Source organism: Oncorhynchus tshawytscha, linkage group LG03 (assembly GCF_018296145.1).
Source record: "Oncorhynchus tshawytscha isolate Ot180627B linkage group LG03, Otsh_v2.0, whole genome shotgun sequence".
NCBI classification, from domain to species: Eukaryota; Metazoa; Chordata; class Actinopteri; order Salmoniformes; family Salmonidae; genus Oncorhynchus; species Oncorhynchus tshawytscha.
In genome coordinates, this window is record NC_056431.1 from 58,637,071 (window position 1) to 58,651,137 (window position 14,067).

Genomic DNA, 14,067 nt, shown 5'->3' on the forward strand with positions numbered 1-14,067 from the left:
CTGTGGACCTATCGGGGTAGTAAGCACATTGGAGTGGGTCTAGGGTGTTAGGTAGGGTGGAGGTGATATTGTTCTTGACTAGTCTCTCAAAGCACTTCAGGATGACGGAAGTGAGTGCTACGGGGCGATAGTAATTTAGCTCAGTTACCTTAGCCTTCTTGGGAACAGGAACAATGGTGGCCCTCTTGAAGCATGTGGGAGCAGACTGGGATGAGGATTGATTGAATATGTCCGTAAACACACCAGCCAGCTGGTCTGCGCATGCTCTGAGGACGTGGCTAGGGATGCCGTCTGGGCAGGCAGCCTTGTGAGGGTTAACACGTTTAAATGTTTTACTCACATAGCTGCAGTGAAGGAGAGCCCGCAAGTTTTGGTAGCGGGCTGTGTCAGTGGCACTGTATTGTCCTCCAAGCGAGCAAAGAATTTGCTTAGTTTGTCTGGGAGCAAGACATCGTGGTCCGTGACGGGGCTGGTTTTCCTTTTGTAGTCCGTGATTGACTGTAGACCCTGCCACATACCTCTCGTGTCTGAGCCGTTGAATTGCGACTCTCTATACTGACGCATAGCTTGTTTGATTGCCTTGCGGAGGGAATAGCTACACTGTTTGTATTCATTCATGTTTCCGGTCACTGTAGTCACCAGATGCTGTAGTGTCCTTATCGGAAGTTTAGATATTGAGCTACGTCGCATAGATATTGAGCTAGGTCGGGCAAGAATTGTCATTTTTTTCTAATGCTAACGACCCTGTTCAAAATCCTGTTCAATAATCTGGTATATGGTTCTCGGTAACGGCCAGATGGCTTATGGCGAGAGGCGGGTTTGTTGTGTACCTCCAGTCTAGTTGATTTGCAAATGTTCATTGATGTCATATTGGCTAAGATATGATGGTAGGGAGATTTGAATTTGACATTGAGTTTCAACCAATGCATATGCTATTGTGGAGTCTATTGTCCCCACAGTGATCACCAGTACATGACCAGTCAGTTAGACATACTGTTCTGATCCTGCTCCTTGGACCTGTCTTTCTAGTCCAGAGGAGAAAGGAGGGCAGAGGCTGATCCGAGTGACAGAGACAGGGACATATTACATCTCTGTTAGATGATCAATCAACAGAGGTAAGTTAAACACACCTGAAACAACCTGTTCAAGCTCCTCCATGGCGCCACTTCATAAACACACATCTCAGTTAGCACTTATACATTTCACAGATATCACTGACTTGACAGCAAGGAAAAAATAAAAAATATCTGACTGATTGTCTTTCAAATTAACAAGGCTATTACAGTATACAGTGCCAACCAGCATACTTTACACAAATATGTAGCTCTGTGTAAAACAACATTGCTCTCTTTCTTTGAAAACATAACAGTAAGTTAAGCGACCATAGCATGATTTCATTTGGCCCTTCATATATAGATTTATGAGTCTGGGAAGTATTGCATCATGTAGCTACACTACCTAGCTAACTGAATCTAATAATGTTTATGAATGGTCCATCCTTCTCATCCTGCAGTGAGTGATAGGAAAATAGAGAGTTTATGAACCGAAGCAACAATAGACTGGTGAATGAAGCAAAATCCTCTCGCTCTCTCTCGCAATTACATAAATGCAAACCTCAAAGTAATGTTGACCCTGACAGGGGAATCAAAGCCCTGAGTCATGACCATGGCAGTGTTAATTTAGGGTTTTCTCAGGTCTGAAGAAAAACCACAGAGACAGCCAGAGTGAAATCTGAGCCCTGAGCAAAAGGTGTGGAGAATCTACTGAGTAGGAACTCTTGAGTATACGCCAGGTATTCTCCATAATACTGCCAATCACACTATGTTGTATCAGCCCGACTGGTCCTGAAAGCGTGTATCTTGCAATTGTACTGTATGTATGCATGTTTGTGCATACATTTGTGTGTATGTGCTCGAGCTTGAGTGTGTGACTGTGTGGATGCTACTGTACAGTAACTGCATGATCTGTCGGCTTCTGTCCTTGTTTATAGCCTTTCGACACACTCCCATAACGAAGGTAAGACCTGCTAGGCTGAGGGAAGTCTGTGGGGGAAGGGCCCTGATGTGGTGAAGGGTTCTGAGGTAAATGTTAAGGTGGTGAAAGGTAGGCAGGCGAGAGGCTCTGAGATCAGTCCTTTAGGAGTCAGAGGTTTGTGTGGACCAGGACATGGTGCTACTAGGTCACAATGTGGTGAGAGATCTCTGAGGCACAGAGGAAATGTGCCTAGTCAACAACATCAGGAGCAACAGGTGATAGTGTTGACCTGGTGGTCTAAGCTCAAAATAGTTATAGTTGAGAGCTCCAATGTTCAGGTTATCCACATAAATACCCTACAGACATACAGGCAGGCCTACATATCTGCCTCAGCAGCCCAATTGTGATTGAATTCGCTCCCTTCCATTAAACTAGTCATGTGGAACAGCTCCATCTAGTGGTAAATTAGCTAATGTCATTAAATCATAGAGTGAACATCTGGGGCCTGTTGCACAAAAGTAGAATTAAGACATCCGGGATAAATGACTCAGCTGAGCTCAATGAATCCAAAACATGTGCGTCCAGGCTTAATTGGTTGCACAAAGACCAAGCCAGGATGAGCAGACACGGATTCATTAAGCCAGGTGAAACCAATCCTGGATAGGTGCGCGCTCACGGCTCACTCAAATAGACCCCGCCACAGATCACAGATTAACTGATTTACCATGGCAACTAGAGCCGCGTACTTTTCCCAGTCGGAAGCACAAATCCTCATGGAGGCATACGAGGAGGTAAAAGATATAATTAAGAAGAAAGGCAACACCGCCACAGTGATAAAGCGTGGCAAAGTATTGCAGACCGCCTGAATGCGTAAGTAGTGCACAATTACACACTCACCGCTCCGCTGAAACATCACAATTACAATTCAAATATTTAATTCACATCTCCAAAAATGCAGTTGTACTGTAATTATGAAACGGTTAAATTTTTTATTGAAATGCACTGCAGATATGAGTGAAATTGTGTAAAGTAACTCCATCACACTGTATAAAGCTATGATAAATTTTTTGATATTTTTACTGAAAACAAGACAAAAATACCAAGTAATTTTTGCAGTGTGACTCCATTAAATGTGTGTGTGTGTGTGTGTGTGTGTGTGTGTGTAGATTAAACATGAACGGGCCAAAACGGACATGGCAGCAGGTCAAAATCAAATACAAGAACATTCTGCAGAATGGTATGGTCCCTGACTAATATTTAACAAAGCACAAGCATATATTGTACCCAGAAGGTGCCTGCTCACACATTGTCTGTACTGTTTTAGCAGTGAAAAAGAATACCCACAGACAAGGCACGGGTGGTGGGTCACCAAAGGCTGACCTTACCCCAGCAGAGGACATGGCCTTGGAGCTAAATAAAGGCAGGCCCGTCTTAGAGGGGATCCCTGGGGGAAAGAGACGAGCATAGGTTCCTCCCAAGATGCCACCCGCTTCATTCAAGGTATGTCCTTCCATCTCTACATGGGATACAACCACATTCATATTGAATCAATTTGGACTGTCTGACTTTGGTTTACCTATTGCCTTGCAGTGTCTGGCAGCACTGTGTTCCTGTTAGAGCCACCAGCACAAGCACCAGACGATGCTGATCCAGTGAGTACTCCATCAAAGGCATACTGTAGGCCTGGCATGTCTTGTCTACTAGCTTCAATATGAATCCGATTAAATGTGATAGGGTGAAGGCCCCAGTGCAGCAGCAACAGCACATGATGGAGACGACGATGATGAGGAGGAGACCATCTCTCTGGATTCCAGAAGGCATGAGGTATCATGTTAAGACTGTGAAAGTACTATTTACTCTACAATGGTGAGGAGTCCTCATCAAAATCAAAAAATCTAATTTCTTTTACAGGACCCAGATGCTATACAGTGGGAAAACCAGCCTGGCAACATAGTGCGTATTAATAAAAGGACACCACATCCTGCCAAATTCCAGCTGCGCTAATTGTATTGTGTTCACAGAGCTCACAAGCTATCAGAAAGTTGTATGGCAACCACCTCCGGCGCCAAATAGAACTGGCAGACATAGACATTCAGTACAAGAAGAAAAAGATGGAAAATCTTGCACTGGAGTTCGAAATAAAAAAGAGGACAATTAGGAAACTGGACCTTGAAATAAAAAAACTTGAGAGGGAGGTGAGATATGCCTTCAATGTACACTGTATGCTAACTGTAACACAAATGTATTAATCATTATTTTTCTTTCCTCCCCCAGCTCCAAGAAGATGACACAGCTCAAAATAAAAATTAGGTATATTCTCGTAAAGTCAAGTGAGCCATGACATATGAGCTCTTATTGTGAGCACACAGGACGGTGGCATCTTTCTAAGGTTTTTTTATTTTCCCAGCAATCAGTACAACCAAGTCATCGTTATAAGGCATCGCCCTCTTTTGCCCACCCCCCCAGCACCAGGTGTGGCCACTAGCCTATATGAAGGCCCAAAATTGTGTGTTCCTTTCTGCTCTGACAATGGCATGCCCATTCGTGCGAGATGTGGTGGATGAAGAAGCACTTGTGCTGAGGAGAGCCTTCAGGCGAGAAAGGGTCTTCAGGGACCGGTTGGACCCACTGGCCTTCCCTGATCTATATGAAAGATACAGGTTTTCTGCAGATGGCATCAGGTATCTATGCAGACTACTGGGTCCCAGGATTAAGCACCGCACTGCACGGAGCCATGCACTGAGTGTGGAGCAAATGGTTTGTGTGGCCTTGCGCTTTTTTGCTAGTGGAGCCTTCCTGTACTCAGTGGGGGATGCAGAACAGCTGAACAAGGCCACAATTTGCCGCACAATAAGGAGTGTGTGTCTGGCTATCAAAGCATTAGCAGATGTCTTCATCTCCTTCCCTGGCCACAGAAGACTCTGTGACATCAAAGAGGAGTTCTATAGGATTGCAGGTAAGAGGATCTACAAATTACAGGACAACTGTTAACACATAGTAGGATACTCATTACTTTGTGTGACAGGTTTCCCCAATGTCATTGGTGCAGTGGACTGCACACACATAAGGATAAAAGCCCCCTCAGGTGCCCATGAGGCCGATTTTGTGAATAGGAAATCCTTTCACAGCATTAATGTTCAGGTGAACATAACTTTTTGATATTGTCCATTGACGAACACTGCATTGCCAGTGATGTGCATTGATTGGTGTAATATTCCTCATCTTATGATTTCAGATGGTCTGCAATGCTGACTGTGTGATCAGCAATGTTGTGGCAAAATGGCCTGGCTCAGTCCATGACTCCAGAATCTTTCGGGCCTCTGAAATCTATCAGTGCCTATCACAAGGTAAGCCACACAACCCCTATTTATAACCATCATGGCTGTGTCAAGAATATCACTGTGTTTATGAGGTAGTAATGATGAGATTTTGTGTTGACAGGTGAATTCTCTGGTGTGTTGCTGGGAGACAGGGGTATGGCTGCCAGCCTTTTCTCCTGACACCTTTCACAGACCCCCAGGAAGCACAGCAGGCCTACAACCATGCCCATGCCAGGACCAGGGCCAGAGTTGAAATGACCTTTGGCCTCCTGAAGGCACGCTTTCACTGCCTTCACAAATTAAGGGTCAGCCCTGTTAGGGCATGTGATATTACTGTGGCTTGTGCTGTCCTCCACAATGTGGCCTGCCTGAGGAAGGAGAGGGCCCCCAGAGTGCCACCAGCCATGGACTGGGACAATCCGGCAATCTTCCCTGATGACGACAGTGGTCGGCTGCTGAGGGACCAATATGTGTTGAATTATTTTAGTTAGTATGTGTGCTTTCAATTTTGGTTAAATATGTCCTGCGGTGGCAGAGGAATTTGTTTTTTTTTGGGTTCGTTTTTGACGAATTTGGCCTCTTATGATGTTTGTGCGGTATACTGTGTATAATACAAGGCTGCAGGGAGGCTACTGCATCCATTCATTTGTCTGTTCAGTTGATGTGTATGGATTTGTCCTGCATTTATTTTAGTGTGCAGACATGCAGGGTGTGTTATATACAGACCTTTGAATGTGTATGTATCACTTTGTATAATATGCTTGGATTCTGTGCTTTCCATCTTGTAGAGTCACTGTGACTTCAGTTTCGAAAGGAGCTGATGGTTTACCTGCTTTGTTTTGTCCTTATTCAATAAAGGAACATAATGTTACACATTGTGTTTTTATATTCATATGGAATGTGTATTTGTTTATATGACAGAGTACTAGGGCCACACTGAAGAAAAAGGATAAAGTCATAAATTTATGAGGCTGGTTCTTTCTGCAGAAAAGCTACATATTGTTTTTACAGTTTTGATACTTATGACAATGTGATACTTAATATTCTGGCACATCAGCATGTCTTTGTTTATGAAACCATACTGAAGTACAATTTCACGAAATGCCCCACATCTGTCATTTTAACAACTGTCCTCCTTTAAAACAACTGGTTACAATATTATGACTTGTGTTTTTTTCCCCTCTCTGGCCCTAATATTCTATCATTTTATATATAGCCTTATAGTTTATGGGAAACTGTAAATTATCTAATGATAGCAACATCATCTAAAAATCATTTTTTATCCAAAATCATTGAAATTAATGATCACAAACGTTTAAATAATAACAGTGGGTCTAGTTATGTGATAACAATGTATAGTGAGCAGTGAAATAACTATTGGTTTCCATTTGTGGTGACTGCTGACTGACATTAGGGATGAGATTAAATAGATCCTGGAATTTAGCCTGGTCTGGAGCAGGCTAGCTCCACAGAATAAATCTCCATGGTAATTTATACCATAACATATCCTCCTGCCCCCTATCCATCTTTAGTGCAACCGGATTACGGATCAATTGAGCCAGGATCACCAAGATATCCTGGCTTAATCCCTTATCCTAGTTTTGTGCAACAGGCCCCTGACCGTTATTCTATCCTCCTGATTGCTGCTTACAAGCAAAAACTAAAGCAGGAAGTGCCAGTGACTCGTGCAATACAGAAATTGTAAGATGACGCAGATGCTACGCTACAGGATAGTTTTGCTAGCACAGCCTGGAATATGTTCCAGGATTCATCCAAAGGCACTGAGGAGTATATCACCTCGGTCATCGGCTTCATCAATAAGTGTATCGACGACGTAGTCCACACAGTGACCGTACCTACATATCCCGAACAAGAAGCCATGGATTACAGGCAACATCCGCATCGAGCTAAAGCTAGACCTGCCGATTTCAAAGAGCGGGACGCTTATAAGAAATCCCGCTATGCCCTCAGACGAACCATCAAACGAGCAAAGCGTCAATAAAGGATTAAGATTGAATCCTACTGCACCGGCTCTGGAGCTATTCGGATGTGGCAGGGCTTGAAAATGATTACGGACTACAAAGGGAAACCCAGACGCGAGCTACTCAGTGACGCGAGCCTACCAGAAGAGCTAAATACCTTTTTTGCTCGCTTCGAGGAAAGCAACACTGAAGCATGCACGAGATCACCAGCTGTTCTGGATGACTGTCTGACAACTCTCTCTTTGAGCAAGAACTTTAAACAGGTAAATATTCACAAAGCCGCGGGGCCAGATAAATTACCAGGACGTGTACTCAAAGCATGCGCAGACCAATTGGCAAGTGTCTTCAATGACCGAGTCTGTAATACCTACAGTTTCAAGCAGACCACCATAGTCCTTGTGGCCAAGGAAGTGAAGGTAACCTGCCTAAATGATTACCGCCCCGTGGTACTCACGTCGATAGCCATGAAGTGCTTTGAAAGGCTAGTCATGGCTCACATCAACAGCATCCGGATACCCTAGAACACTCCAATTCGCATACCGCTCCAACAGATCCACAGATGACACAATCTCAATTGCACTCCACACTGCATTTTCCCACCTGGACAGAAGGAACACCTATGAGAGCGTGCTATTCATTGACTACAGCTCAGCGTTCAACACCATAGTGCCCATGAAGCTCATCACTAAGCTAAGGACCCTGGGACTAAACACCTCTGCAACTGGATCCTGGACTTCCTGCTGTGCTGCCCCCAGATGGTAAGGGTAGGCAACAACACGTCTGCCACGCTGATCCTCAATACTGGGTCCCCTCAGGGGTGTGTACTTAGTCCCCTCCTGTACTCCCTACTCACCTACGACTGCATGGCCAAACACGACTCCAACACCATCATTACGTTTGCTGACGACACAACAGTGGTAGGACTTATAACTGACAATGATGAGACAGCCTATAGGGAGGAGGTCAGAGACCTGGCAGTGTGGTGCCAGGACAACAACATCTCCCTCAATATGAGCAAGACAAATGAGCTGATCGTGTATTAAAGAAAAAGGCAGGTTGAACAGGCCCCCGTTAGCATCGATGGGGCTATATTGGAGCGGGTCGAGAGTTTCAAGTTCCTTGGTGTCCACATCACCAACAAACTATTGTGGTCCAAACACACCAAGACAGTCATGAAGAGGGCATGGCAACACCTTTTCCCCCTCAGGAGACTGAAAAGATTTGGCAGGGGTCACCAGATCCTCAAAAAGTTCTACAGCTGCACCATCGAGAGTATGCTGACCGGTTAAATCACCACCTGGTATGGCAACTACTCGGCATCTGACCATAAGGTGCTACAGAGGGGAGTGCGTACGGCCCAGTAGATAACTGGGGCCGAGCTTCCTGCCATCCAGGACCTATATACTAAGCGGTGTCAGAGGAAATCCCCAAAAATTGGGTCACCCGTCATAGACTGTTTTCTCTGCTACCGCATGGCAAGGACCAAAAGGCTTCTTAATAGCTTCTACCCCCAAGCCATAAAACTGCTGAACAATTAATCAAATGGCCACCAGACTTTTTATATCGCTCCCCCATTTGTTAAGTACAGTGCTGCTACTCCCTGTTTATTATCTTTGCATAATCACTTCACCCCTAACTACATGTACAAATTACCGACTAATCTGCACCCCCTCACATTGACTCTGTACCAGTACCCCCTGTATATAGCCTCGTTATTTAAATTTTATTGTTACTTTTTATTATTTTTTACTTTAGTTTATTTGGTAAATATTTTCTTAACTCTTTTTTGCATTGCACATGTGACAAATAAAGTTTGATTTGATCTGATGAGAGGAGGAGTGAAGGAATACAACGATCAAAGTGATCATTCATGCAGTTTGTATGTGGCTGCGATGAAAGTGAACTGTGTTTGCGTGTGCACAGGGGTGTATTCATTCCGCCGATTCTGCTAACGATTTTGAAATAGAAGCAAACGTAACGAAACGGGGATAAATTTACCTGAATGTATCCAGTAGAAACTCTTGTTTCCAACTGTTAGACTAATGAATACACCTTAGATCAGCTATATGCTGGCAAGAGTGTGCAAGGCGGTATTGAATGTGTCAATGTCTGTCATCTTGATTACTCAAATTTCTATCAAATGTTGTAAACTTCCATTCATAGGCTAAGTTGTAGCTAGCAACCTCATGATGTGGGCATAGGGAAAATTTGATTATCATGTAGTTAAACCTATCAATGTTATGTTAACCTGGGTGAATGGAATATGAATGACAGTCATCCAGTATGCTGTAATAGAAACAAGGCCATGCTCATGATCATCCTCCCACATCTTAAATGGCAACACCGCCACTGCTTTGTTCATATTTCACAGATTATGTCGGAGTTCCGTTGCTACGTTCAAAACAACTGGGAACTCGGAAAAATACGAAATCAAATCATGACGTCAGTGATCTTCAGGTCGGAAAGTCGGAGCTCTAGAAAGAGGCCCGAGTTCCCGAGTTGGATGACCGTTCCAAATGATTTTCCCAGTCGGAGCTTGTTTTTTTCCAGAGGTTCCAGTTGTTTTGAGCGCACTGAAGTCGGAAGTCGAAAATGTCTGAATTCCCAGTTCCGAGTTTCCAGTTGTTTGAACGTATTTGGCATTTGTCCTATGTCTGTCATTCTGGTTGCGCGTAATATGAGCGCGCGCGCCCCAGGTCACAGCGAAATAGGCTACGTGGCCTGCGCTCCACGCTTTGGAGTCAAAACGTTGGATAAGAGAAAATGATTGTTCCATGTATGCATGGTGTTGAAATATCATGAATAATCATTAAGTCTGAATAAGACGAATGTAACAATGGATGTGGAAATTGCCTTTTACATTGTAGTACCAGGTTATTGGTTGTAATTGCCAATTGGGTAATTTTATGGTCCTGGGGGCCACGAGTTTATATTATTTAGGCCTACCTGTTTGCCTGATTCGATTTGGTTTTTCAATGGGAGGTTACAGTCTTGCCCTCTACTTGTGTCTGCTCAGATAGAACAGGTTAAGCCTGATACGGACACTATTTCTTTTGGTCTATTGGCTCTGTATATTTGGTAAATCTACGTGTATATTTTGTATTGTAAAGTGGGTGGTTCGAGCCCTGAATGTTGATTGGCTGACAGCTGTGGTATATCAGACCGTATACCACAGGTATGACCATTTTTACTGCTCTAATTACATTGGCAACCAGTTTGTAATAGCAATAAGGCACCCAGGGGGTTTGTGGTACATGGCCAATATACCATGGCTAAGGGCTGTGTCCAGGCACTCCACGTTGCGTCGTAATTAAGAACAGACCTTGTATTTTGGCCATATAGCACACCCCCTCGTCGGGCCTTATTGCTTAATTAAATATAACCCGCGTTTACCATTGGATCACCAAGACCTGCAAATAAATATACACTGAGCATGTCAACCTGCCTTGTCTTCTGCTGATTTCATGCCCTTACAACTCCCACAAGGTCGCTATTTTACAATAACATAGGCAAATCAAAATGTGTTGTAGACAAAATAATCAAAAGGGCTGTCTGGTAGCCTCAGTAAATAGACAATGATTTGTAGTTGAACAAGTTCTTGCATGTATAGATTTTTTTTTTTTACTTGACTTGAGACCTGACTTGAAAACTTGTGACTGGGCTCTTAGAATGCACGACTTGGACTTGACTTGAGTTTTGACCCGTTCTACTTGGGACTCGACTTGAGACTCGGGACCTTGTCACTTGAAATTTGCGTGTGACTTGGTGCCACCTCTGATTTCTACTGTATTTTTATAAAACATTTGTGAATTCCAGTGGGATCAAATATTCTGGTCCACGTATAGTTACAACCTTACCAATAGGCTAATAAATCAAATTGACCAAATTCACCATTAAGTCATTTCACACTTGCACAATGTTATTCAGATTGTATTATCCATCACCGCTGTGTAGTGTGCTCTTCATTGATCGAAGTGAGGTTTCTCATGCGTTGTATTTCCTGTAACCTGTCTGTGACTCCACTGTTAGCAACTTCACGTGTCCTGAAGAACCTCGTCAAAGGTTCTGCCGCTATGTCTGAAAAAACGGAGGTTGATTTAACCGGAGCTAAGCAAAACACCGGTGTATGGCTAGTAAAGGTATGTTGCCTAAAATCTAATTAAACGGTAAGTTATATCCATACACATATTGGTCACACCTGACGGTTTTGTTGAGGAATAGCCTAGCATTTGGCTAGCTAAATTAAAACCTCCGGTCTCTTTTTAACTTTTGTTTGACCTGATCAGGTTCCCAAGTACTTGGCCCAGCAGTGGGCCAAAGCATCCGGAAAAGGAGAAATTGGAAAGCTCAAGATTGTAAAGTAAACACTGACCATTAGCTATAACTCCACATCTGTTCATTACTGAAAACATATGACTGCTTTTCAGAGGGGTTCAACACTACCAGACATAGAAATGTTGACTTTTGCAGTGTACATCCATGCTCTATCTTGTGTAGTTGGTGGTGCTAGTTATAAATGGTCCGAAATTCAGTAACATGGTTCTTCAGGAATCAGCTGTCTAATGAGACAATTAGTGTAGCCTATGTTGTAGTTAACTGAAAGTAAATGCATTTCCCCCCTCATAGGAAACAAGGAAAAGCAGATGTAAGTATGTTATTTGTTGCCACAAGGTGTCACTGTAAACCCATACACTGTTCCTTGTCCTCAGTAATACCTCAAACTTTTGGAAGCGTTCTAGAAAACAGTAGCTGTATTATTAGAACATAATTTTCATTATTGGAAGTCATGTTTATAGATTCATAGACTATGATTAGTTGAATCAGAGGTTTAACTGCTTGGTTTGAACAAAAGCCTGCATCCATGCTGGGATGTTAGCGGATCCAAAGGTCTGTGGTGTTTCCTTTAGGTGTCGTTCACCCTGAATGAGGACCTAACCAGCCTGTCTGCCCTGGGAGAGAAGGCAGTGTCTGTACGAGCTCCCCGGGACCACCCATTCACCATGCATAGTGTGGGGGGGCAGACCCTGGCTGTGTTCACTGAAACCTCTGCAGGTAAGACTACTGCCCTACTCTGCTCTAGTACTGGTAAAACACCATGGAGATATGTTTCATTTTGAGTTGACGGTATATGGTGCCTTTTGAGTTGGTGAATCATAAATATTCAAGAGATGAGACTCCTTGAGATTAATCGGATTAGATTTGGGTCGTCATTCTCAAGCAATGGAGAGATTCATCATCAAGACTTCTCGTTTGGCCTATTTCAGTTGACTTGTCTTAAAAGCTGTAGCTGAAATGTCGATAAACTATTTTATACTCCTGTTTTTGCCTTGCTCTATTGTAGACGGAGTTATTACGATTACTCTAATGCACTGACTTATTCATGTTTTAACCCTTTAAAATGTTATATAAAACAATTCTCATCAAATAGATATACCCAACTTTATTTTAAACAGCCTACTGTAGAGACACAGGAGAGGTGTGCTTCTTTGGTTTATAGTTAATCCATTAGGTTCTCTTTGATCATTGGATGAAATAATATAGAACAAAGATAAATTAAGATCACTTTGTTGGTCAAACTGACATTTGATTTCTACTTTTAACCCCTGAAAGACACAGATCCATGTTTTTGTAAAGGTGCAGGGGGCTGCCACACTGGGCTCCCATTGGGCTGTTGTTGTGTGGGGTTTGCTCTAGGGCACAACCACAGCTATATAGGACTTGATATCAGCAACCCTTCCGCCTGCCAACTCACTTCCCAACAGATATTTCCCATCAGACCTGGGATTGGAACTGGCAGCCTTTCGGTTGCTGGCTCGTCTCTCTAATTACTAGGCCACCTGCTGCCCTCATGAGACATAGGCTTGTGGTGCACCAATGCGTTGCGGCTACAACGGCCTTTGTCAGCTGGATAGTAAACAATGTAGTGAGACATTTTGAAAGCCTTTGTTTTCTGCTTATGCAAGAATAAAAAAACAAACCAATGCGTTGCGGCTACAACAGCCGTGTATATACAGGCGTGTATATACCAACTCACACCAAACCTTGACTGGTACTATGTAAAAAGGTGCATTTCTACAATTTGTAGAAGAAAAAAAATTGTTAAGTTCTACCCAAAAGTGAAAATGTTTTTTTTAATATACTGAATCCTACCTTGTGATGTCACAGAGAAACATAGAAACACACCAAATCAAATTTTATTTGTCACATACACATGGTTAGCAGATGTTAATGCGAGTGTAGCGAAATGCTTGTGCTTCTAGTTCCGACAATGCAGTAATAACCAACAAGTAATCTAACTAACAATTCCAAAACTACTGTCTTATACACAGTGTAAGGGGATAAAGAATATGTACATAAGGATATATGAATGAGTGATGGTACAGAGCAGCATAGGCAAGATACAGTAGATGGTATCGAGTACAGTATATACATATGAGATGAGTATTTAAACAAAGTGGCATAGTTAAAGTGGCTAGTGATACATGTATTACATAAGGATGCAGTCGATGATATAGAGTACAGTATATACGTATGCATATGAGATGAATAATGTAGGGTAAGTAACATTATATAAGGTAGCATTGTTTAAAGTGGCTTGTGATATATTTACATAATTTCCCATCAATTCCCATTATTAAAGTGGCTGGAGTTGAGTCAGTGTCAGTGTCAGTGTGTTGGCAGCAGCCACTCAATGTTAGTGGTGGCTGTTTAACAATCTGATGGCCTTGAGATAGAAGCTGTTTTTCAGTCTCTCTGTCCCAGCTTTGATGCACCTGTACTGACCTCGCCTT

The 14,067-nt window shown here is 43.0% G+C and overlaps 1 protein-coding gene across 2 annotated transcripts in view; it reads left to right on the forward strand.

Annotated features, from left to right (window-relative positions):
• The first annotated feature begins 10,695 nt into the window (after positions 1-10,695).
• gtf2f2b (general transcription factor IIF, polypeptide 2b) overlaps positions 10,696-14,067 on the forward strand; it is a 31,401-nt gene continuing 28,029 nt past the window's right edge. Inside the window, exons 1-5 of one of the 2 annotated variants that reach the window (XM_024408382.2) lie at positions 10,696-10,762; positions 11,306-11,415; positions 11,563-11,636; positions 11,903-11,921; positions 12,184-12,328. In XM_024408382.2, coding sequence (XP_024264150.1) covers positions 10,741-10,762; positions 11,306-11,415; positions 11,563-11,636; positions 11,903-11,921; positions 12,184-12,328 — 370 coding nt within the window. In that variant the 5' untranslated portion in view covers positions 10,696-10,740. Of the gene's footprint in view, positions 10,763-11,120; positions 11,416-11,562; positions 11,637-11,902; positions 11,922-12,183; positions 12,329-14,067 lie in introns of those variants that run through there. The other variant, XM_024408376.2, reaches the window with a different exon arrangement.